The sequence below is a fragment of the Corylus avellana genome, chromosome ca9 (assembly GCF_901000735.1).
Source record: "Corylus avellana chromosome ca9, CavTom2PMs-1.0".
NCBI classification, from domain to species: Eukaryota; Viridiplantae; Streptophyta; class Magnoliopsida; order Fagales; family Betulaceae; genus Corylus; species Corylus avellana.
Window position 1 is genome coordinate 1,221,728 of NC_081549.1, and position 26,835 is coordinate 1,248,562.

General features: G+C 33.7%; 3 protein-coding genes across 3 annotated transcripts; 2 read left to right on the forward strand and 1 right to left on the reverse strand.

The window, feature by feature from the left end:
- Nucleotides 1-1,804: 1,804 nt before the first annotated feature.
- On the reverse strand, nt 1,805-6,201 carry LOC132191946 (beta-galactosidase 15-like). Its single transcript, XM_059607086.1, has 18 exons — nt 6,028-6,201; nt 5,776-5,871; nt 5,547-5,659; nt 5,369-5,435; nt 5,185-5,277; nt 4,941-5,084; nt 4,743-4,831; nt 4,521-4,626; nt 4,264-4,351; nt 4,010-4,128; nt 3,766-3,927; nt 3,448-3,659; nt 3,253-3,356; nt 3,042-3,151; nt 2,668-2,937; nt 2,362-2,576; nt 2,002-2,278; nt 1,805-1,909 (listed from the first exon to the last, which is right to left on the reverse strand). The coding sequence occupies exons 1-18, from the start codon at nt 6,187-6,189 to the stop codon at nt 1,805-1,807; spliced, it is 2,532 nt and encodes an 843-aa protein (XP_059463069.1). The 5' UTR covers nt 6,190-6,201.
- Nucleotides 6,202-12,479: 6,278 nt separating this feature from the next.
- LOC132162637 (probable glycosyltransferase At5g03795) lies at nt 12,480-15,440 on the forward strand. Its single transcript, XM_059572916.1, has 4 exons — nt 12,480-13,067; nt 13,689-13,939; nt 14,030-14,378; nt 14,654-15,440. Exons 1-4 carry the CDS (start codon nt 12,714-12,716, stop codon nt 15,329-15,331), a joined length of 1,632 nt encoding a protein of 543 aa, XP_059428899.1. The 5' UTR covers nt 12,480-12,713; the 3' UTR covers nt 15,332-15,440.
- Nucleotides 15,441-16,297: 857 nt separating this feature from the next.
- LOC132161656 (late embryogenesis abundant protein At3g53040-like) lies at nt 16,298-17,587 on the forward strand. Its single transcript, XM_059571819.1, is given in 4 exon segments — nt 16,298-16,936; nt 16,939-17,054; nt 17,167-17,258; nt 17,334-17,587. Coding segments are annotated over 4 exon segments (837 nt in total). The 5' UTR covers nt 16,298-16,473; the 3' UTR covers nt 17,500-17,587.
- Nucleotides 17,588-26,835: the final 9,248 nt, after the last annotated feature.

The window sequence follows — 26,835 nt, forward strand, 5'->3', positions numbered from 1 at the left end:
AGGAAGAAAAAAAAAATGTTATAGTTTGTTAACTATCCTATAACATTTATTTTTTGGTAAATTATCCTTTTCATTCAAAAAGTTTAATTTTTAATTAATCAAATCGATAAACAATAAATAAGCATATCTAACATTTTTTTTAAGTACAATATTTCCGACTTTTATTAAAAATCAATAAGAAATGCAACATAAATACAATACCTCACAACTATCCCACTATGCAGATATGACAGTCTCAACTAAATTTTGAATTTGAATTTTTTTTTTTTTTTTTTTAATGATCCACGTGTTAGTTTTGGCTGCCATATCTTCATTTTTCATAATAAGCTAAAAATGTGGTATGTAGCATTTAAAAATGGAGGAAAACTTTATCCATATTATAATTAATGTTTAATTAGGGAGATTAACATTAACATGATCTATTGCTAATCAGGCTAAAGAAATTCCTTAAGTTATTTGGATAAGTCCAACCATATGAGATTATCTAAAGGAAAAAAAGGACAAAAAATGAAACATTATGGAACGTGATTATATTAGTGTCTTCGATTACTTTGACTAAATATAGGTTCAACCGAGCATTGTTGGCGATCGAACCAAGGTTGGCGGCTGGTCCAACAACCTTGTTCCCTAGTAGCTCAAATTATGCGGGACAAGTAGTATCCAAACGGGACCTTCCTGGATCAATTGGACCATAACCCATCTTACGCATGGAGGAGTTTATGGCATGCAAAAAATTGGTGCAAGCTGGTTTGGTGTGGAGGGTGGGCAACGGCCGGTCAATAAACATATGGGGGATAGGTGGCTGGCTGCCAAGTCCTCTTACATATACTGTCCAGTCTCCTATTAGTGTTATTTCTCCTGAGGCACGGGTTAGTGAGCTAATTGATGTTGATAAACAGTGGTGGAAAGTGCCGTTAATAAAAAGCATTTTTATGGAGGAGGAAGTGGAGACAATTTGCAATATGGTTATTTGCCCTGGCGAACTAGGGATGGGATCTTTACTGTCCGCAGTGCCTACCACCTTGACAAATATTTACAGGAAATGGAGAAGGGTCGTTCCTGTTCGACAAAAAGGTGTTCAGAGGAGATTTGGCGTAAGCTGTGGAAAGTGAGGATACCAAGGACAGTGCAAATGATTTTGTGGAAGGCTTGTCAGAATATTTTGCCTACCAAAAATAATTTGCACAGGAGGCGTATCACCATGGATGCAGCTTGCCCTATATGCTTGAGGGAGGAGGAGATCACTAGCCATATTCTTTAGAATTGTCCCTCAGCACAGGATGTGTGGATGGACTGCAATAAAAAATTCCAAAAAAGTACAAGCGATGTAGGTGATTTCGTCTCCATTGCTGGTAAATTTTTGGAAAAGCTGGAGGGAAATGAGGTGTCTTTGTTTGCAGCAGTAGCGCGACAGATTTGTCCCTCAGCACATCCCATATTTTAGTATGGGATGTGATAATTGTCATGTAGACTGCAAATGTGCGGATCGATTCAATTATGATGATTACGTATCAAAATAGAATGGGTTAAAAATGAAAAATTGCAGACAATTATAAACTAGAAATAGAGAAATTACATCAATTTCTTATCCAAATAACAACCCAATAACTTATTGGGAAGAAACTCTCTAAAGAGAGCCAAATAACCTAAAACATACCCACTAACTTTCCCTAGAGGACAATTTCAATTGACATCTCTTATTCAGAAGAAACTCTCTAAAGAAGAAATTAAAACCAAATAACCTAAACATAAACTACAGAAAAAAAAAAAAAAATAATAGTAACCTAAACATAAACTAATTTTCCTAACAGATAATTTCAACAGCCAGCCTATTAGTCTCTTTGCAACCAGTAGGTCCAAGGTAGCTTTCCGAGACATCAATGGAACACCTTTCTTTGCCGATACACGCCTGTAATTTATGGAAGAAAAAAAAAAAGCAATCAATCCAAAGAGCATTGGCAATCAAAAAGAGAAAATTGGTTGAAAGAATAAAGAGATTACCTTTTGAATGGTGGACAAAGCACTAGGAGACTCACACTGGCCTGCACCAAAAGACCCACAAGCACCTTTGGGTGAACCAAAGCTAGCAAATCTGATTCGGGAGAAAACAGTTCCTCCTTGGCATGCCAATTCCAAGGTGCTTCCTTCATGAGCATTTGCACAAGCTGAACCGACAGTGGCTGTCTGAAACTTAACATTCCAAGGGTTTCCTCCAAACTCCTCAAACACAACCAAGGTGTTGTCATCACCGTTGAGAAAATCTCGAGGCACATGGTACCTGAAATTTTCCGAAATTTAAGAAAATTTTGAAGCACAAGCATAAACAAAAGCAGAAAATGATTTAGAAAATTGATTAATTACCATCGTTGAGAAGGCTTCCCACAATTAGTCTTGCATTTGTTGTCACCAGAGTATGTTCCACGATAGTCACACGTTGGAGAACACCCATCTTCACTTGAAAGATAACTCAACCAATACCTCCCAATGCTGTGGCCATTCACCCATGCATGTCCCTTACCCAAACCCATCAAATCCACCACAACTGGATCACTCCCTGTCGGCGCCTTGAAGCTTGTCTAAAACCAGAGAAACATGTTAGACTACGTTAATAAATGTCGGATTTGGTTTGTGTCAAGACGCAAGCAATATTAACGAATGATTAAGTACCTTGTACCAAACAAACATCTTGTTTGTTGGAAGATTATCTCCAAACCACCTCCAACGATGTGAGTGGAGAGGATCATGGAGTTGTTGTCGTTCACCGCGCAATCCAACCTTGTACGTCCATTTGTTGAAAGCCAATTCCTTGGTTACTTCTTGAATGATGAACTTCTCGTCACCCAATTTTTGGGTTAGGTCATCAAGTCTCTCTCTCCCGACCACATTAACCGGACCAGAAATACCAGTTTGCACCAAATCAAAGTTTGGACCATAATTCTACCAAAATTGAATAATAAAAAAAAAAAAAAAAGTTAGCTTTATGAAAAGAGAAGATTGTTAATTATTAATATTATAAGTTGCATGAAATAATTCACACTTACGGCCAATCCAACAGTGACACTAAGCAAAACTATTTCATTCCTCCCAACGTTCAATTTGATTTTACTCTCAAAAGTGAAGTTGAATTTTCCATATTGAGCATATTGGGATCCTGAAATATACAAAATTAGCGAATTAAGTTGGATGAAAGAAAAGGTTAACAAAAACCAATTGATCAAAATCATGAATTAGAGAAATTTAAATGAAAACTACCAACATGTCTTCCATTGACGAATGCATGAATTATATGTCCATTAGTATTCACTTGAAGAGTCGTATCTTTGCCCAAAATTGGGTCAGTATTCTTGACATTGAAACTAATTAAACACAAATACATTAAAACAAGTTTAAAAAATAATTAATTAACTTAAAAAAAAGAATAAAAAAAAACCATATACAATTAATTACCTGGTGATATACCAAAGGTAATCACTGGTATCGTTTGTGACAGACTTTTGCTCTAAGAGTTGTTCAACTGTCATTAGACTATCTTTAACAAAGCCATTTTTATCGCTGTGCTCAATGCCCTCATCTCTCCATTGCCATTTCAACGCGTAAGGTTCTTCAAAATCATCTGCTGCATTTTCCTTCTTCACCATTACTGATGTTTGACTGTTAACCTGCAAAAAAGTTGAACAAAATAATGAACAAATTGTAAAAAATGAAAGATTTTTATTCTGCAAAAAATAAAAAATAAAAGGGCACCATAGTTGCAGAATCAATCACCTTAGCAGTGTTGTAGACTTCAGTAAAGCAATCAGGAAGGATGGAGACAGACCAAGCTGGTACAGTGTAGATGGTGTTCTCGAAGTTGATTGTTGCATCGTCTTCTGCATTTCCATTTCCAAAGAAACAGCTTGATTTTCCATCATAACTGTAAATTGTGGCCTGTACAAATATATTCAGCATTATTGTTAATTTTCTAAAATATATTAGAAAAAAGAAAGTAAATAAAAAATAAAAAACTCACTGTGGTATTATTCCCATATTCAATACTTCTCACAGAACCATGAGTTAGAACCTTCTCCATCGATTTTAGAAGCAAATGAAGTTGCTTTAGATGTCCCCACTTTGGTTGGTTCAAATTACCTAAACATGTCATTAATTATAAGGTTAAACAAATAATAATAATAATAATAATTTTTTTTTTTTTTTAAAAAAAAAAATAACCTTCAAAATAAGAGTTTTATCCAAAAAGAAAAAGGGAGGTTTTTTTTTTCTTACCATATTCATCTAATGGTGTATCGAAATCATATGATGTGGTAATGTACGGACCCCCTGCTGAGCGGCCAAAATTAGTACCAGCATGGTACTAGGAAAATGGAAAAACCACATTAGTATGAAATTATTAGTAAACTAAATACTTAAACTTGTATCGGACCAAATGGATTCCGCTTGGATACAGTTTAAGTTGAAACTAGATCCGTTAAAATGAAAATTGAGACAAACCCTACTGACTCATATTAGTAAAAAGTGCATACCATGTAATAGTTCTGAAAAGTTCCACCATATTGAAAAAACCGAGCAACAGCATAAGCCATGTCTTCAGCGGTTCTGTGTGGATCTTGAAGACCCCAAGCCCTATGCCTAATTAAGTTCATATAATTTTATTAAATATCCAATATATAAAGTAAACTATATTGGAAAAGGGTTTTTTTTTAAAAAAAAAAAAATTAAAAAAAATTAAAAAAACCCATATATACCAGCCAGTCCAATTCTCAGTCCACATTTTAGGACTATTGGGATTGTTAGGGGTGAATTGATCACAATACCATCCATTGCAAGTATTAATCTGTACCCAACAAAAAAAAATGTAAGCAAAATTAATAAATTAAAAATAATAATCATATATTTTTTTTAAAAAAAAGGGTTTGTGGGGGGAGTGGGGCAATATTATATACCATTGGGGATGGAGCATCCGGTTGTTGACACATAATCCAGGGAACACCAGTTTGGTAAGATTGAGCCAAATTAGCACACCATTGAATGTATTCTTTTCCATCATTTCCATACGACTCAATAACATTCCCGTACTCATTTTCAATCTTTTGATCGATCATCCCAAGAAAATAAGAAAAAATTAATTAAAATAGGTAAAATAAAAAATTAAGAAAAAAAAATACTTAATTATAACTGATCACAAACCTGAGAAATAATAATAGGCCCGCCTTGTGAAGCAAAGAGTTTCTCATGTTTCATCATGTCCACAATCACCGTCGTAAAATTTGACATCTCGTTCTAATATATTAATTTGAGACGGATAATTAAATTATTCTAATGATTAGAGAATTTAATTTAATTATAAGCTTCAAAATTTAAAATTAATTACCATAAACACATCATTTTTTGTCCTGAACTTGATGCCTGGAATGTTGTGCAACCACACTGGAAACCCTCTGGCAAGAATTATATATATATATATATATATATAATAGTAAGAAAAAATAATAATAATTAAAGGTTAAAAAAAAAGGACACATTTAATTAAAGTTAATATGATTAATTACCCGTAATTCCATTCTGCACACGCATATGGCCCAATCCTAAGAACTGCATAAAGCCCTTCATCTTGTATGGTTTTGAGAAATCTTACAAGGTCACGATTTCCTGAAAAGTCATACTAAAAAATAGAAAATAAAAATGTCAATTAATATATAGTTATATACCATGATTTCTATTTATAAAACCAAATAATTGGAAATTAAAATTTAAGGAAAAAAGAAAAAAGAGAAAAACCTGACGACGTTGAGCTTCATGGGCACTCCAAAAAACGTAAGTATCAATTGTGTTTAAACCACCCTCTTTTGCTTTTTTAATCAAGGATGGCCACATCTATAAGCAAAATATAAATAAATATTAGAAAAAGAAATGGAAAATAAAAGTCCGTAGTTATAAAATAATTAAAATATAGTACGTATTTTAATACAAGTAAAAGCAAACAATATTATGAAAAATAATACATTAATTAATTAAAAAAAGAAAACATACTCCAGTAGTACTGCGGGGATAATGAATTGAACCAGAGAGTAGAATTCTCCTTTCTCCATCAATGGTAATTGCTCTTGCATCATGTGAAACATTAAGGGCAAATAAAGGCAAAGTGAATAAAAAGAAAGCAGAGATTAATAAGAAAATGGAAGAGGACGCCATGATTACAGATGATCAAATAATAATGGGATCACGAAAAAGAAGATGAAAATAGAATATTGCATGATCATGAATTATTTATAGAAGAGTTGAAGTAATTGAATTGGATTAAGATTAGGGAATTATAGTTAATCTAAAACAAGTTACTGATTATTGTAATCCATATAAAATGAGATATCTTTCAGAATGATTATTGGATAAAATTAACCCATAATCCATTTGATTAATGTCCATCTGGAATGAGATAAAAGAACCGATTGAGATAAAGAATATTAATACCTCTCTTAATTATTAATGAGATAAAAGTAAATAAATGATTATAGTTAAAAAATATTTATAATTCAATAATAGACTTACGGTTCTTCAAATGCAAACTATTAAATTGATAAGTAATATTAGAAACACATTTTTATCCTACAACTATCTTTCCTCCAAATTTTGTTAGTGAAATTTATTTTATCCAAAATATATATTAAAATTACTAATGATTCTTCCAAATCCATCTATTAAAATTGATAAGTAAAGCTAGAAATATATTTTTATTCTACAATTATCTCATGCGCACGACACGTTACCAATGACACGTCACTAACGGTCCATTACCTAAAAAATTGAATTTTTGTAGCGTGCCAATCCACCTTTGAATATTTTTTTAACAATTAATTGTTAATCCAAAAGTGGATTGTACATACAATACTTTTGAATTATTTTTTTGTGATACATGGGTTAGTTTTGGCTGCCACATCTTCATAATAAGCTATAAATGTGGTATCATCTAGCATTTACATATGGAGGAAAACTTTATCCATATCAGAATTAATGTTTAATTAGGGAGGTTAACAATAACATGATCTATTGCTAATCAGGCTAAAGAAATTCCTTAACTTATTTGGATAAGTCCAACTATATGAAATTATCTAAAGGAAAAAAGACAAAAAATGAAACATTATGGAATGTGATTGTATTAGTGTCTTTGATTACTTTGATTAAATATAGGATTAATTCAGTAACAGCCATGCCCATGATCACCGCGCGTCTACGCAACGGAGACATACACTTTCCTATATTTATATACCATGCACCTCGATTACTTGCTCGTAATGTTCATGTCACTTTCATTTGCCTTTGTTAATTAATCTTGTTTTTTAATTAATTAATGTTATATTCTATATATGCTAATTCCATTAATTAATGCCCGGAGACCCTTCTTAATTAATTAAGATGAGGTCCAACTCTCAACTTTTTTAATTAGTTGCAAAAGGTTTGACATCATATTACTAAGCAGATTGTATATGCATTCACAATTTTTATTTTTATTATTTTTTTTCCGTTGGTTGTTGAAAATGAGTTAATAACCTAGTAGATTTTTATATAATTACCATATAACTGGATAACGTGGGCAACTGCACATGAGTTTACTTAGAGTCTATTTGGTATTGCGTTTGAGATTTTAATGTTTTGTAAAAAAAAAAAAAAAAAAAAAAACCTTTAAAAGTATTTCTTTAACTTTTTTTTATTCTAAAAAAATGTAAAAAAAAAACTCATTTTTTGGAAAAAACTTAAAAATAAAGTTTTTTATTTTTATTTTGTTAACTTTAAAAACTATATTTCTCAATGCAATTTCAAACGGAAAATGCTAGGTGCTCTTATGGTCTTAAGTTGATATTATTTTATAAAATAAAATAAAATAAAATAAAATAAAATAAGAAAGTAGCCATTATTTATCTTATCCGGTTTTTAGAAAATAATATCTACTTAGGACTAGGAGAACACCAGGAAAGGCACCTAGCATTTCCCATTTCCAAACATGCTCTAAATAATATTATTATTTTTTTTTTAACTTTGACAAACTTTAATGATTTGTTAAGCCTATTATCACCCTAACTTTGACAAAATTGTTTTATAGATTATTACTTCTAGGTGGAATAGTTATATTACTAGCCATTCAAAAATCTTAGGACTTAATCACTTAATTTATATACGGAGAATGCTATTTAATACTCTTTTTCTGTATAATTGGTATGTACTCAATTATATATTGTATATGAATCTACTAAATAAAACTACTCTGCTCATATATTAATATTATGATGTTCTAATCTTATTAAAAATGAACATGAAAACACATAATTTATTAGTTTAATAATCTAAACTGAAAAAATTTCTTCCGTCAAATTTAGAGGAGAATATGGTCGGATTAAACTCCATGCATCTAATGAACAATGTCGGTGCAATAAATGATTTTACCATTTCTGTTGTTGACCTCACAGAGAACTAGGTAGAAAAACGTCAACCAGACCGAAGTCTGCATGCCTTTATGATTGTTTTTTTCCTCTTTCCTTTTTTTTTTTAATTGGGGTTTGAGAATAAAAAATTGAGGTGGTAATATTTAAACCCGTCATCGGTGCCGGTGCCGGTGCGTTTAAGTGTGGTACTTGATATCATCGAGACTCTCAGCCTCTGCCCAGTCGATCCGTTGATCATCATCAATTGCAACCCTGAAAAATCGTGCCCTCCAATTCAGCTCCAAAGCTTAAAAAACATTAAAATAAATGGGACAGAAGAAGGGTGTTCCAGTTCATTTAATTTTATGTTGGGAAAAAAGTTAATTCATTTTTAAAAGGGTAGCATCAAATTTTCATTAACTAAATAGATGTAAAATACACATTGAGGGGGTAGGGATCTCAACAAGCTTCCTAGTACAATTGATACAAATAGCTAATAATTTAAAATAGGTCACATAAATAACTTGATCTAATTGCTTATTGGCCCATCGGCCAAGAAATTAAATGAGCTGCTTCAAAAGGCAGTTGCGACAGTAGCAAGAAGGAGTATTGATTGTTTTTGTTTTTTTTTTTTTTTTTTATATGTCCACAAAAAGGGAGGGAGATTCGAACTAGTGAAATCTGTTTCATGAGGCGTGATCTACAGCTAATTGAGCTACCCCTTGAAGACAGTCTTAATTGTTAAAGTTGGGTGGATTGCACTAAAATTAATTAAGAAACTTAATTAGAAGTCATGGCACCAAGATTAGTGGTTTCGCCACCATTGTTTTGGGCACTCCTCAATCGAATATTTGGCATTTGGATCTTGCCAATAAATTATCCTCAAGCATAAAACATGTCATTAGTTGAAAAGAGAAAATTAATGTAAGGAAAGGTAATAATGTGTTACCATTTCCATTTTGGATGCTAGAATCAGACCATTTATATTGGTATTTCCTTTCCTTCTGATTCTGTTTCTTACCTCTTCTTAGTATTATGTATTTGGACCACTGACTCCATATTTCAGAAATTTCCAAGCACACGATGAACTCAAGCTGCAAGCCTGCAAGCTAGGTTGGCACTTGGCAAAGACAGAAAGCAATGCAATTTATAAACCTCTTGGCTATTGCTCAGTTTCATTTACTGTATATAACTAATAAAATCCATGGGTAGTTGCTCTGTGAAAGCCCCTCATCGTACATGGTTTTCTTCCTTCTAGGAGTTCAAATCTTGCTTGCCATGAATCATTAATTAAAAAAAAAAAAAAAAACTTGATGCTATTGCACCAATTATTCATAAAATTGCATTAAGAGTCTGTTTGAGATTGTGTTTGAGAAATAAAGTTTTTAAGTCAAAAAATGTTTTTTTTTGGCAATTTTTAAGCTTTTTAGACCCTTAAAAACACTTTTAATTTTTTTTTTTTTTTATCAAATGAGTATTTTTTTTTCTTCAAACAGACTTTTTGAATATTAAAAGTACTTTTAAGCCTGTCAAACGTAATTTCAAACAAACCCTAAGTGGGTTAAATCGTGATTTTGAACGCATCTATTTGCAAAGACGGATTTAGGGGGGATCGGCAGTGGCCTTGGTCCCCCCAAATTACAAGAAAAACAAATTTTTAAGGCCAAAAAAAAAAAAAAATTGAAGGTAAAAATAATAATAATTTAAGGTATTTTTTTGCCAATTGGTTCCTCCCAAAAACTTTTTGGCCCTGAGTACCCTCCAAATTAAAAGCTGGCTCCGTTCCTACCCATTTGCCCGTGTATGTTTTACATTATTATTATTTTTTTCAAATGCACTTTAAATATGAAAGTTTTATGATTTTTTTTACTAAACAAAAAATACAAGTTTAGTCTACAAAATTAGGGGACTAAAACAGAGTCTATATAGCAATTGGGATGCGGGTGATGTATATAGATAGAACTCAAAAACTCTATGAACCACATCCACATACATGCATGATGCATGGGTAGTAGTAGTACCATCAAGCCACATCACAGGAACAGAACCGCAGGGTGTAATGAACCACGTGCAGTTGTGGAGTAGTCTAGAACTAGAAGACAACCCCCCCAGTCGAAGTTACCCGTTGTGGTGACTGTTTTGGATTTTCTATTTTGCATGTGATGTCACCGATCATAAAAGATGTCCTAAATATAGGATGGTGACATTTTTAGCGTGTTTTTATTGCTATTCTCCCATCACTCTCTCTGTATTATTAAATAAATAAAAAAATTCGATATATTTCAGTTTTTATTATGATTTTTTATTTATAAATTAATAGGACAGTAAACATAATGTTGCCTATCAATCACAAAAACCTTATAATAAAGGTTATATGTTATATCCCAATACCATATAAATATCTTACTATTCTAATGTGGCAAGGTTTAGTGACTTTTTTTTAAAAAAAGCTTATCTAATGACTACTAGACCCTATCACACCAGTACAGTGAGAATTGAGAAATGCTAAATATTGCACATCTATCCCACCCTCATCTTTAGTGCCTATCAGTCTGTGAATTTTTTTTCTGGTTAATTTTTTTTTTAACAATGGTTGAAGGAGCACTGCCTATTCAGTTAGTAAAATAAAAGTGTAGTATGTAATATTAATAGCTGATCCAAAGACTACTATATTCTATCACGTCATGTCATAAAAATAAAATATTAGTTTGATATATAGGATTCCTCTTTTTTTTAAAAAAAAAATAAAAATCAATCGTTTATGAAAAAAAAAAAAAAAGAGCAAGAAAAAATCACAAAATAAGAGGGAAATATGGGAATTGAAGGGCTTGACTTGTGTCTTCTGTCACCCGTCACTGAAGTAATTGAGAGGTGGACATACAGAAGAAGCCATTGGAGCCATCAATATTGACAATAAGGACGAATATGACCCTCAATTCGGAGGTCCATGCTTGAGTATATTATCCTTATATATGTTCTCCACCTCTCAGCTATTATCTCATAATTTAAGCAAGTTTCATGTGGCTGCCAATGAATAAGAACAAGAACCAGTTGCAGAAAAATTACAAGCACAACGTTTAGGAATTTGGGACTCTCTTTCAAAACGAAATGGCCAAATAATTTGGTCATTTCATCTCATTAATTAACAGCAGGACCATTAAATAGGGGTCGGCAAAAACCCGTCCACTCAACTTCTAACCCGCGTCGGTCCGTCCGCTTTAGATAAAAGTGGGTTGTATGTCGGATATCATTTTAGATTTTCGACTAGAGTCGGATTGGAAGTAGGAAACTCAAATTGGGTGGAAATCTTGCAATTAGTTTTTTTTTTTTTTTTTTAATAGGGCTTATGATTAACAAGTAAAGTTGAGGAGTCCGATTGAAGTCATAAATCCTATTAAAAAAAACAAATAGTTTATGAAGCAGTGTAAAAAATTGCTAGCCCTAAATGTTTTGTGCCGGCCCTATCGGGCATGAATTGTGTCGAATAATAGATATAAAACTATATAGATCAATCATAACCCGACCTATTTAAACAGGTTAAACTCTTCGACCATAATATACTAATTCAGTGTTGAATTCATGCACGATTCGTACTTAGTATAAAAAATTGGCCACCCCTAGAATGTAGATATCATTAACACTAATTAAAGTAACCATAGAAATTGGGAGACATTTAACGGGTCTAATTAAAGGGGTAAGAAAAAAGAAAATGTTTAACCACAACTAAGTACATGAGTAGGGCTTCTATTAAAATTGGCCACCCCTAGAATGCAGATATCATAAACACTAATTAATGTAACCAAAGAAAATGCTTAACCACTACGAGTAATGCTAGAAGTAGGGCTTCTATTCTCCTTTTATTCCCTAAAAGTAATATAGTTTTTATAATTACCAATTCATCAAAATTAAATAGTTATTATTCCAAATTCAATCCACAATTTTCAGAGGCAAGAGGCCTAAAAGTGCGTCTGTACATTGGGATGGAAGTGTAAATATATATACTATAATCTAATTCGGATGGAATCCAAGGGCACATTGAAAGGAATCGGTGAGAGAAGTGGGAATACAAGAAATTGCATGATAAACTCGGAAACAGAGGCCAATACAAGAGGACGCTTGGCGTGGGGGTGTAACCATTTATTACCAAATGTTCACCCTCTTCAACCCCAACTCGTATATCTCCTTCCTCAATGAGGAAAGAAAGTTTTTGTAGCTTGTGGAATATTACGCAGATTTTTTAGATAGAAAAACTTGAGAGGAGGAGGGAATTAATTTAATTAGGAGATCATATCAGAGAGAGATATGGGTGGAAGTTGTAACAAAAAGTGCTGGACGACATCATCGTCAGCTTCTGTCAAAGTTCTGTTGTTTATGGTTTCATTGATTGTGGTAACTGGGTTTGTTTCTGTTTTGGGTCCTTTGTCGTCCAACTGGTACCCCTGGCTATTGAGCTCTGGTCTCCCTGCCTCTTCTTCTTCTTCTTCTTCTTCTTCTTCTTCTGTAAAGTTTCCTGTTTCGTCAGTAAAAGAGAGCGAAAATCGTTTGGATTTGGTGGTGGTTGAGGTTCACAACATGGAAGAAGCTATCGCCGATGATTCTGTCGTGAACCGATCTTCTACTCCTCCACACGCCATGGAACCTCTACAAACACAGACTGTAAGCAGCTAGCTACAACTCTTTCTCTTTTCAGCTTTTCTTTTTGCCCCTTTTCTCAATTCCATTCTTTTCTCAAGATTATACTGACAAGGATTATCAGCTGAAACTCTATGATTTTCATCTTCCACCACCTATTTTAATATTGGCTTTGTTATATGTCATTTTCCATGTCATCTACTGCAAATTAGCTTGAGATCATTATTTTTTTTTTTTTTTTTTCCTCCTTTGAATTTCTATTGGGAAAACTTATTGTGATTTTAGTTTTCTATTTTTAAAGAAAAGCACTTTGTTTATACTAAAAGATGTGTATTCCTCCATGACGTGGCATATTGGTTTTGCACCCCCGAAGTAGTAAATGGAAGGAGAGACCTTTTAGTGATCTGTCCTTTAACTTTTGGCCTCATCAATTTAAGTAATTTGTAGATGGAACAATTTTTATTTTTATTTTTTTAATTGGGTCCAATTTAATTAATTAAACCGACATGAATAATTTCCTCCAAAATTGAGAGAACTTTGTGATTACACATTTATGAGTTTTATAGACATTAATGATTATTATATCAAAAAATTTTCATTGAATCCATATTTTAGTGAGTTTTTAACCAAGAATTAGTTAAACAGAATGGTACTAAGGAAGATATGGATTATACTCCCATGAGTGGATCCAGCAATAATATTGTTCCTCCCATGAATGAATCTGATCATGTCCCACTCTTGAAAGCCAGAAGAGATCACACCAACCTTGATAGAATTGAAGCTGGTCTCAGAAGAGCTCGAGCTGCAATAAAAGAAGCAAAACAGGGGAACCGAACTCAAGATCCTGACTTTGTCCCCAGTGGTCCGATGTATAGGGATGCCAATGCCTTTCACAGGTACGGCAATCGAGGTTTATCAAAATTTTCCTCAATCTTGTCTTGTTCTGCTTACTAATGGGGTAGCAATTGTTTGTCTGTCTGCAACAGGAGCTACTTGGAAATGGAAAAGCAGTTCAAGATCTTTGTCTATGGAGAAGGGGAGCCCCCAGTGTTTCATAATGGTCCCTGCAAGAGCATTTACTCTACAGAAGGGAATTTCATATATGGGATTGAGATGAACAACCAGTTCAGAACCAGGGATCCTGAGAAAGCACATGTTTTCTTCCTTCCCTTCAGTGTGGCAATGCTGGTCCGATTTGTCTACGTTCGTGACTCCCATGATTTTGGTCCGATTAAAAGGACTGTCATAGATTATGTCAATATCATTTCAAAAAAGTACCCCTATTGGAATCGAAGCCTAGGAGCAGATCATTTCATGCTTTCTTGCCACGATTGGGTGAGTACATTGCTCTGCCTATTCGTTTTATATTAAAAGTATTGATTAAGTAATTAAATTTATCTCTTTTTATCAATTCAAGTTTTTAAGAAAACGGGTGATTTAATATATATAAGATCCAGAGGTTCTGAGATTGAACTTTAACTTGATCAAATCATCCCTTGACGTGAGATTATTGATTAAGGAATTAAATTTACCTCTTTTTATAAGCTTAAATTTTTTGGATAACTGGTAATTTAACATTCTCTCATATGCAATTTATTCTTTTGTTTCAGGGGCCAGAAGCTTCCCGTTCCACTCTTCACCTATACAAAAACTCCATTAGAGTTCTGTGCAATGCTAACACATCTGAGGGATTCAACCCCGCCAAGGATGTGTCGTTTCCAGAGATCAATCTCCGAACGGGTTCGATACACGGATTTCTTGGCGGGCCGTCTGCGTCCCATCGTCCGGTCTTGGCTTTCTTTGCCGGAGGGCTCCACGGTCCTGTTAGACCCGTGCTTCTTGAGCACTGGGAGAACAAAGATGAGGATTTAAGGGTGCATAGATACCTCCCAAAAGGCGTATCCTACTATGACATGATGAGAAAGAGCAAGTACTGCATTTGCCCAAGTGGGTACGAGGTTGCAAGCCCAAGAGTTGTGGAGGCCATTTATGCCGGGTGTGTTCCGGTGCTGATTTCCGACCACTATGTTCCACCATTCAGTGATGTGTTGAACTGGAAGTCATTCTCCGTTGAGGTTCCGGTGAAGGATATTCCAAACTTGAAGAAGATACTAATGGATATTTCTCCAAGGCAGTATATAAGAATGCAGAGGAGGGTAGTGCAGGTGAGGAGGCACTTTGAGGTTCAGTATCCACCCAAGCGATTTGATGTGTTTCACATGGTGCTTCACTCTGTGTGGCTCAGAAGAATGAATGTTAGGGTCCATAATGATGTCGATTTGTTGTGACCATAACACTAATTTGTTTAGAATTTCTAATTATCATAACCACAGAGGGGTAGGCAACTCTTACCTTGAAGCTAAATAATAATAATAATAATAATCTTATTCATCTGTATTGTAAATTTCCAATTTATTCACCACCATCATTTGCAATAGTGTGAAATTACGGGCATGGTGGACTTGATAATCTTCCTTCTTGTCTCAAATGATGTGTATTGAACCTTATTCCCTCAAATCCAAGGTCATTCCTTTCTTGTACAACCCTTCTACGTGTCACCTTAATTTCAACTGGATTGGATTGTGTCCAATAAAATTTATTTAGGCTTCTTTGGCATGTAAGCGTTTGTTGTCTGTGTGGAAAACAATCCAAACTCATACAAACGGCAATGCTTGTTAAGGCGTGAACGGAGGCGTCACTAAACGTATTTGGTAATTGGTGCTGCATGTGGAAATACATAAGAAAATTAAATTTGTGCAAGAAGAGCGGTGTGAGGTATCCGAGAGAAAATTAAAGAGACATACGGTATTACGGTCAAAATCTATACGAACATTTAGTATTATTAAAACTTTTAAATAAATAATAATTTAATATAGTACAAGAATAATAGTAATCTCTCTTTCATATAGAATTTCAAGCAATGAAGCAAGAATATTTCTCGTCTCCGGCCCATTTTCTTACCACTAAGATGAAAACTTTAGATGCTGGTGGGCCGTATCTTAAAATTCTCTAGATACTGGAATTCACGTCAGAGTACATCCATGACCCGGGTCAAAATGGGGATCGTAGGTAAGCCCATTACGCCACGTGTATGGGACACGTGGAAGATAACCATCTCAAAGGACCCTTCTAGAGTTACTCTAACATGCGCATGCAAGACAACGTGTCAGTCCTCAGCAAATGTAAGACGCCTCCACGCGTCCAAGTAGTAGAAGCCGAAGCCACGGGGCTATCTCCGACGATCTCAGGCAATGCGTGTCATTTCTAAAGCAATTAACTCATTACTTTGTGAGGAATTATATATATGCAAATGCAATAAGCTGTATAGTACCTTCACAGAGTGGTGGAGCAAGACAAAGCGTTTGAAAAATCTGATTTTATATATATATATATATTTTAGAGAAAGTTTTGAGCGTGTGAAAAGCCATCAATGGCGTCTGCGAGGGAATTCAAGGAAAAGAGAGCCGAGGCCGCCGCGAAGCTTGCGGCGTCGGATCTCGAAGAGATTAACAGAGAGAGGGAGGAGTCTCAGCAGCAAGAAGAGAGGCCCGGTGTTATTGGGTCTGTGCTGAAGGCAGTTCATGAAACGTACGAGCATGCGAAGGAAACTGTTGTTGGGAAGAGCGAGGAAACTGCGGAGACGACAAGGGAAAGCGCAGAGAATGCCGCCGAGAAAGCAGGGGAGAATAAAGACAGTGCGGCGGAGAAGGCGAGGGAGGCGAAGGAGACGACGAAGGAAAAGGCGGAAGAGTACAAGAAGTATGCAGCGGAGAAGGCAAAGGAGACGAAAGACTCGGCATTGGGAAAGGCGGGGGAGTACAAGGAGTGTGCGGGGGAGAAGGCAAATGAGACAAAGGATTACAGTGCTGAGAAAGCAAAAGAGGGGAAGGATACTAGCTTGGGGGGCTGAAAGAGTCGGCTGCTGATGCTGCTCGAAGAGCCACGGGTTTCTTGTCTGGAAAGAAAGAGGAAGCCATGCAGAAGACGGAAGAAACCAAAGAGACAACCAAGGTATATATATAAATTCATCAGAAATATTGGAGTATTTTTTCTTCAATTCAATTAAATATGTTTTGAACTGTATATACTAGTTTAAATTTCATGAGAGAAAAATAATATGCAGGAAAAGTTGAGCGAAGCGGAGGAGGAAGCTCGGCGGACGGTGGAAGAGTTGAAGGTGCGAGGTGGCGAGGAGTACAAGGATGATGCTGATAGGTATTAAGATCGATTAAGATATAAATTAATTAATTAATTAATCAAGATGAGGCTTAATTAATAATTAATAATCAGGGGGAGTAGTGCGGCGAAGGTTGGGGTGGATGTGGAAGAGACCCGGCCGGGATATATAGCTGCGAAGCTGAAAGAGGCTGACCAGGTGTCCGGCCAGACTTTCAACGATCCGGGTCGCATAGATGATGAGGGCGTCATACGTTTGGACCGCCAGGGCAAGATGTGATATATCAACATGTTGGGTGTTTTGTTTTCTGCTTTTTATCTGTGAATTTTGTTGCTGTTTATATTAACTTAATTTCCTTGTTTTTTAATTTTTGGTTTTTGGTCCCAACGATTGAAAGGTCTTCGACATATATATATATACCTCGCGACTTAATTTGGTCGAACTAATTCCTAGAATAAAAATTTTGTACGCAATCTATAAAAAATAATATGCCGATGACATTTTTAAAGTGCTTTTTTCTTAAAAAAAAAAAAAAAAAAAAAAAAAATAGTGAATACTTAAACACATGTCATACGCAGTTTCCTAATAAATGATAATTTTAAAAGTTATTAGTCTTGTCATGTGACACAGTCTCTTAATAAATGGTAATTTTAAAAGTTACTAGTTTCAAATAAGAACTACGACTCATGAAGCGAAGTTCATTAGTTCGAGTGTGTTATGGTTTTAAATTAAATGATAAAAAAATATGACAAAAAAATATTTTATGAGGAAATATGTTTTTAAAAAAATTATAATTTGAAAATAATATATATAATGGGAATGGGTTTAGCTACATAAAGAAGGAAAGGCTGGACCTGGTTCGGCTGAGTCGATCGATGGATTGGAAACAAATCTCCATAATGGGTTGAAGAAACTCAACCTGGTGGGTTGGTGTTATGGTTGGGGTAATAACGCATAAATGTGGTCCATTTTAGTGCTTCTTTAATGTATTTAATTATCTCAACTTGGTGGGTTGGTATATGCACATTCACTTTTCAAACCCTTTTTTTTTTTTTTTTCAAAAATATTAATTAAATTATTTTATTTTATTTTTTTCTCAATTTAAAATTTTAAAATATAATAATATGATATAGTATTAGAGCATACTTAAATTCCAACTGTTTATGTAATTTACAGCTAACATCCTGAACAAATCCTCTTCAAATTACTTCTATTTACATGCTTTAGTACTTGGTATAAAAGGGATCAGATAGATTGGCTTAGAGAGTAGCTTTGCTTAACTGTGCCAGGCGATCCTTTTCCTTTAGGTCTTCTTCCTAGGGTTGACTAGATTGGTTGAAGATTTATACTTAACAAGTAACACAAAAGTCGTCGTGCTAACAAAGAAGCAACATATATTGAATTGCTATAAAGTTGTTGCGCATTAAAACAACCAACGGATTAAGTTGCCAATCTGCAGCCGACCAACCTTTGTGCAACCATTGGAGAATGTTTTAGCTGTTGGCCAATGGCCTCTGTTGGTTACCATTCTACAAGCCAGGATGAAGGGATAAGCAATAATCCTCCCATACCATATGGAAGATCCAACTCAGACAAGGGTCCGACGACTGTGACACTTTGTAAAGCTTTGTATCAATTAATAATGAAAATGGCCTCATTGTACGATGCCTCCTTTCATCATGATCACTTGGTTTCATCATTAAAGTAATATTCCAAAATTGGGGCCCAATTTCACACCTTCGTGGTGCTTGTTTTTAGCTCAACCTCTTCACCCTAGTGTAGCACACATTTTTAATATTAAAGTGGTAAATTCCTTTAAAGAAAGTTGTAAATATCATCCTATTAAAATGGCTGATAATTTTTGACACAATATGTAAATTCGACACGATCTCAATAAAAATTTAGTGGGTTAGAATTAAAAGATCTAATTTTCGTTTAATTAATTGGGTCCGATTAAAGTTAACATGAATTCAATACGAAATTTGCGCGTTAAAATTAGACGAAATTGTCATTGTTTCTCAACGTGCTTGTTCTTGTCGTAGTCATTGATGTTTGTTATAAGGCAGCAAATTTATCTGTCTTACAACAGAAACAGTAAAGATGTTATCATTAACCACATAAAGTCATGATTAATGAGAAAAAAGTTATGTTTTTTTTTTTTTTTCCTTTGATTAACATTTGAGTTTATGTCCTTCTCGTGATTTGTGGTTGCCTATTTGAGGAAGTTGCTTCACCTTTACTGCTGCTTTAGCCTGTGGCAGCCTTCTTTTTTGGGCTCAATATTGCCGTCAAGTGGACTGCCTGCCTGCCCACTTGGACTGGAAAATTATAAACAAAAAGAAAATATCCTCCAAAAAAAGAATTAACAAATGAGCAGATCGTGAAGCAATGATTGCGAACTCTCACTGTATTTTTCTGATTTTTGGCAATAGATTTTTAGACAATTTTTTTAATTGTTCTTATGCTAGAGATTGGCTGATTACCCACTTGTTCTAAAAGATCAAGACGCTGATAGCACACCTACCATTTGTAACCATTTGTGTTAGGTAACGACGTGTGGACAATGGAGATTATTACGTTGAAGCGCGGTCGTTGTTTGTTGTTTGTTGTTGTTTTTTTTTTTTTTTTCCAAATATAGAATTTTATTGATAAAATTTTACGAATATAAAGCTCTTACATCACTATCACTGAGCATACAGCTCTGAAAAAATATAGCAAAAAATTATGAAGGTTACAAAGTCATAAAAATGACTTCAAGCTTCCGCTAATCCATGTACAATTACATTTAAAAGAACAAATCTACTTTGCGCAGACTATATATATAGGACATGAATAGCCCAAATACAAATACAAAAAAAAAAAAAAAATCCTTCCGTAAGAGTTAAACCCCGCACATCAATCTACTACTTCCTCAACCGAAAGGCCATCAACCCGAAGGCAGGACAAACAAAAAAATATAAAACAAAAAACAAAAGCTCCACAAGCAGCAGCGAAAGAGCAAGGCATTTTAGATATTCCTTCGGCCGAAGAAGACGATAAAATCTAAGGTTGAAGATACTAGATCCGGATTTCGATCTAGATCTAAAGCAACCCGCTAAAAAGGAAATCGAAGGAGTTTACTGAGAAGACACCGAGCATTGCTACCGTAAAAGGGAGGAGGAAAGTTTCCTCCTCAGATCTAGATCTTTCCTCCCTTTGAAATCTAAGGTTGAAGATACTAGATCTGGATTTTGATCTAGATCTAACGCAACCAGCCAGAAAGGAAATCGAATGAGTTTATTGAGAAGACACCGAGCATTGTTACTGTAAAAGGGAGGAGGGAAGCTCCATCAGATCTAGATCTTTCCTCCTCTTTAAATTCTTTTTGGTGTTGTCTTCAAAAAAAAAAAAAAGATAAAAATTCTAGTTGCACCGTCGTTGTTCGTGTATATGCGATTGTGTTCGGATTGCAGCTAATTCTATGTGTAATCGTGTGAGAGTTTTTTTATGGTACTCACTTATTACTTGAACACTTGTTCAGATAACCGAACTTTTGATGGATCTTATAAAAAAATCTCTTACAATTACAAGAAACATCTTAAATTTTCTAATTAGAGAAAATCTCGATCCAATGTATATGTTGCCTTCAACAAGGACAAGGCTAGGACTTTTATTTTGAGGCGTCAAAATATGAATAAACGGTCAAAGCTTAAGCATTTTTTTTTTTTTTAACAAAATACATATATATTTAACTTACCAAAAAAAAAAAAAAAGACAGCTGGCATTTGTGAAAGCATATTTATCTCTCTCACGAGCCATGCCCAAGTCAAGTGGTACATTCAAAGGAAACAGCAAGTTTCGCCGTCCATCAAGAATCTTCTTAGCTCACACCACTGGTTAGTGGTTAGTGGTTTCTGTTCCATTCCACATGAATGGTCACGGTTACTTGGAAACCGGAAGGATTATGGGACCACATTTTAATCGTTCGCCTCTGAAATAATGTTAGAGAATGACCATTCCACATGGTTGCGGGTCTCACTTGGTATTGGTACCTTAAAGACGTGGAGTCCATCTATTCCGGTTTACATACAATCTTACCCAACAGCATGTCCGATTACATTTTGAGGTCTAAGGCAATGAGTAATGTTAAAAAAAAAATACAAAATACAAAAATTGATATAATTCTTAAAATTACCATTGAATTAAAATTACTATTGAATTTTGATTCAATAATAATTTTAAAAGTTACATCAATGTAAAAAAGATATGAGGTGATTTGAGCGGCCACTTAATTGGCCTAATGGTTGAACTGCCCAAGCCGGACAGTTTCAAGTTTCAATCACCTTGATCTACAAGTCTTAATCAAAGCAAAATAAACATGCTCATATATATCACTCTCATGTTTTAGCTTGGTAGTAATCAATTAATTGGGAGAATTTGGGGGATGTCTTTGAGCTTCATCCAAGCATTGTCTCGACAGGTGCCAAGAGATGAGACGGTGACATGCACTTAAAATCAAGTGCTTTGGAGCTTAGCTTTGAAATCAAGTGGTTAATCATTGAGCTTTTAATGGATATTGATTTGAATAAATCGTTTAACTCTATGACACGGACTCAATGGCAATCATTTTTCTTTTGGCGGTTTTAATCTCCAATCATAACTCATCTAGTGTCTGTTCTGATACTAATTTTTAAAAGACTAACCATTGATCCAAAAATCTTATGACTATTGAATATTAATTTGGTTAAACCCGTAATAACGATTAGGATTATAACAAAAGATTTATCACATGATCAATACGTTTCTTGTATGGCGATTTTCATTATTCTCCATTCTCTATTCGAAACCTCCAAATTTGTGTGGGACACATATTGGTTATGTTCTCCTAAAATCAAATTAATCAGGCAAGAGACACCAATAATTGTGTTAGGTTTGATTTAGACTGTGACTAGAGCTTAACATATAGCTTTGTTAAAAAAAAAATGAGCTTAATATATAGTGGATTAGGTGTTTAGACACCAATAATTGCATTGTTTTATGTCAAGCAAGAGTAACTCCCATGTAACTGGGGTCCAAAAATAATCTCCTTTCTATAATTTTTTCCTATTTTCTTCTAGATAACACCAAGAATAACTTCAAGAGGAAGAAATATCTAGATCTAGATCTTCCATCCTCCCCTTTCACGGTAGCAGTGCTCAGTGTCTTTTCTGTAGGTTCCACCGGTCTCCGTTTCTGGTAGGTTGCTTTAGATCTAGATCTAAATCCAGATCTAGTCTCTTCAACCTTAGATCTGATCGTCTTCTTCAGCTAATGCGTGTCTTCCAAAGAGATGTCTACGATGTTGTGCTCCTCCGCTGCTGCTTGTGGGGTTTTTGTTTTTGTTTTTTTGTTTGTCTTGGCCTTCGGGTTCAAGATGAAATTATTGTCCTAGCCTTCGAATTGAGAATGAAGTAGATCGGTGTGGAGGCTTAACTCTCATGGTTGAATTTTTAGTTTCAAGTTGTTTTTATTTTTGTTTTGTATTTGGGCTACCCATGTCCTAAATCTAGTATGCACGAAGCAGATATGTTCCTTAAATGTAATTGTACATGAGTTAGCAAAAGCTTGAAGTCATTTTTATGACTTTGTAACCTTCATAGCTTTTGGTTATGATTTTTAAGAGCTATATGCTTTGTACTGTAAGAGCTTTATGCTCATAAAATTTCATCAATGAAATTTCCATATTCCTCCCCCAAAAAAAAAAAAAAAAGTAACTCTCATGTAGACCGTAATTACAATTATATATAATATATAGATAATAATTTCAATTAGGTCGTGATGTAAATCGAGTATTTTGCACCTTTTAATATGAAGCAAACACCTTAGCTTGAAACATCAAAAAAATAATATAATCATTCACATCAAATCATTTTCATTTTCTTGACAAAATACATAATAAACAAAATACACATCGATAAAACTATTGAAGCCACCGTTTTGGTTGGTTTTTGAGACCATGGTGTTGAGGGCTCAAAGGTGAGTAAAAATTTCAGTGGTGGGTAGTAGACATTGAGTTAGAATGAATAAAAAAGTTTATATAATTGATTTGAATTAAAGATACATTATTTATATACATCTCGATTGAGATTTAAGTGCAAATCCTAAGCATTGCATCTAATGCAAATATGAAGTACTTTTTATTCGGATCATTTATTTCAAATGAACGGTCTAAATTAACCAAAAAAAAAAAAGAAGACAGATGTAGCTATTGGGATGGCTAACTGCCATTGTGGTAGGTAAATCACCAAAAAAAAAAATTTACACGGGTGTGGCATGCACGCGAGCGTGCTGTTTTGTTTCACCCGTACAAAATGTATTATGTCCACAATTAAATAATGGAGATAAAGACGAAAAGTAACTTGTATCTTACTTGATTGATTTGACCAAAATAATAAAAGTTAAGATGGTACGATTGAGGGCTTTTATCTCTATGCCACTCAATTGGACACTGGCCACTTTCATTTGTACTGCATTCTGATGACCATTAACCGTACAATCACCCTTGCACCTCATGTAGCCATCACCACTTGGGTTTATGCACATTAATTATTAAATATCTGTTTGATAATATTTGTTTATTTTCAAAAATACATTAATGCCCAAAATTACATCAATCTTCTGAGATAAAAATTGGTATTTTCTTTTTATACAAAAAAAAAAACATTCATTTTCTTTTCCTGGGGCCACGATATTTTATTTTAAACCATCTTGCACGATAGTGTAGGCGTGTAGCTCTCAGTCTCACGTTTGTCTTTGTCAGTTACATGATTGAAAAAAAAAAAACAAAAAAACAAAAAAGAAAAAACATTATAGTTTTAGTGACGCAGTTCCCCACGTAAGCATGCGCAGCTCTTGTTTACCCTTCCTTCATTCATCACGTTCCTACAAAGTAGAAACTCTAGATTTTTATTCTCAATTGAAAGTCATATATTTATGTAAAATAACTCTTTAAAATTTATTTTTATCTAGTTTAGTTAAGTTATTTTTAAGTGTCTTCACATCCGATTAGCTATATTTTAAAAAAAAAAATGTGAAAAAAGATTTGGGAAAAAGATAAAACAGGAGAGAAAAATACTAAAAAATAAAATGGCTTCCTTAAAAAGTGCTGCTACATTTAACTTTTTTTTTTAGCTCTTCTAATCAAATATCTATTTTACATATATTTTTGGCTCATCCAATGTGGGAGGTTTTTTGAACATTTGAAGAGCTATTCTAGATAAAAGTAATATTTGGCTCTTCCATTGGGAATGCTCGAGATTATTTGAGATTACGTTTGAAGGTCTTAAAAATGCTTTTAGGACTTAAAAAATTTGTTTGAAGAAAAAAATACTCGTTTAGTAAAAAAATTTAAAGCACTTTTAAGGGTCCAAAAAGCTTAAAAATTGTTCAAACGCACTTTTGACAAAAGTTTAAAAATAAAGTTTTTGTCCAAAAGCTCTTTTTGACTTAAAAACTTTATTTTTCAAACACAATTCTAAATAAGCTCTTAGAAAATTTAAAAAACAAAACCAATTCAAACATTCCAAGCTACTCGTTCTTTACTATAAATTATATTACAATGCATAAATTAACATGGTTGTTTAAATCTATCCTTGCTATTAGGGACCGGGTGTTATTACTTTTCTCATAAGTTTTTTACAAACTGACTTGATAGTTCAAGTGTCCTACGTACACATAATACTTATTATATTAACCAATAAAAAAATTAAATTTAATAATGTTATTATGTTAGTGTCACATAAATTATCATATTAATTTATAAATAAATTATAATAAAAGTCGTTGTACCTTAACCAATTTCCTAAAATCTACTCATGCCTTGAAGACTGTTTTGTAATTATTGGTTGTAAAGAAATAAAGAAAAATTATCAAAATTAAGGAAAAATGGTTCACTTTTCTGAAAGCTTAGGATAATCTTAATAACACTTACGGAAATAAACTTGCTTGGCATATGTTTTGGCTTTGGTTTTGTTAGGCTTGTATTCCTTCCAAGTTCCAAGGCAACCCTTTTATATTTTTGTGTTGGTCCATAAACGTCATTAATTACTTTCAACTTTCCTTTTATATTAAATTAATCTAAAACAAGTAACAGAAATGGCAAAACCAAAAGCTTCCTAAATTTCCTTAGGAAACCTTTGCTTTGCTTTTGTTTTGTTTTTTTTTTTAAAAAAATATATATATGCTATTTTTTTATAAAAAAAATAAAAAATAAAAAATAACCATTAAATTTGTAAAATCCACATAATTGAATGTGTGGGTTGACAAATTTAATGATTAATTTTCAAAAAGGAAGGATGAAAAAAATACTAAAATGCAAAGTAATTAACTATCAACAAAGAGAAATGAAATATGGGATGATATTTTCTCATGGGAAATACTAGGTGTTCTTTTGGTATTCTTCTCGTGTCTTCCTGATACTATGTGAAAATTATTTTATAAAAAACAAAAAAGAAAGTTCCTCTTATTTCTCTTACTTGATTTTTATAAAATATTTTTCACCTATGATGAGAAGAACACCTAGCATTTTTCTTTTCTCATATTGCCAACAATTAATATATTTCTATTTTCGCCATAATAAGAATTTCCCGGCCTCAATTATTTCTTCCAAAAACATAACATATATGAAGATTTTTTTTTTTTGGATTAATAATATATATGAAGATCGATGTTCCCGTTTAGGTATGTCAAGTGAAAAATTGGAGGTACAATGCGATATCGCATAATTTGCATAAAGTTTTATTTCAAATTTGGTTTGAGGAAATATTAAAAATGCATGTAATATATATAGTTTAATATATTGAGTTGAGGAAATTTCAAACCCAAGACAAATGTTTTATTTATTTATTATCTCCAAATTTATTTACAATAAAATGGGCAGGTTAACATTAATTCAATAAAATGGGTAGGTTAAAATAAATTTATTGGTTTCTATCATCTATAAGTAGTAACGTGGCCCATTTTTAAAAGAGAACGTATCCTAGTCAACTTGCAAGGCCGTGGCTATGACGTTGAGCTCCTATTAGATCGGCACCACCAAATAATAGTTATCTTTTTTCTTTGGGTTAAATACTCCATACCTCCTTAGAGTTTCTCAATTTTATTTTTTCTCTTTTGTGGTTTCATTTTTATCACAGGAGGTCCCTGTGATTTTGATAAGTGACCAAGTTAGTCCATCCGTTAGTTGACCGTTAGAACTGACACGTGGACCAATCAGACGTCGACACGTGGCACATTTTTTTTTAAAAAAAATGTATTTTTTTAAAATTAAAAAAAAAATGTAAAAGAAACGGAAAAAAAATTGGGGTTGGCTTTGGCCATGGGGGTGGCCTGGCCACCTCCAATTTTTTTTTATTTTTTTATTATTTTTTTTAAAAAAGCATTTTTTTTTATTTAAAAAAAAAAAGTTAAAAAGATTAAATATGTGCTACGTGTCAACATCTTATTGGTCCACGTGTCAGTCCTAACGGTAAACTAACGGATGGACTAACTTGGTCCTATATCAAAACCTCAAGGGGTCCTGTGATAAAAATGAAACCCCGAAGAGATAAAAATAAAGTTAACAAACCCCAGGGAGTATTTTGTATTTAACCATTTTTC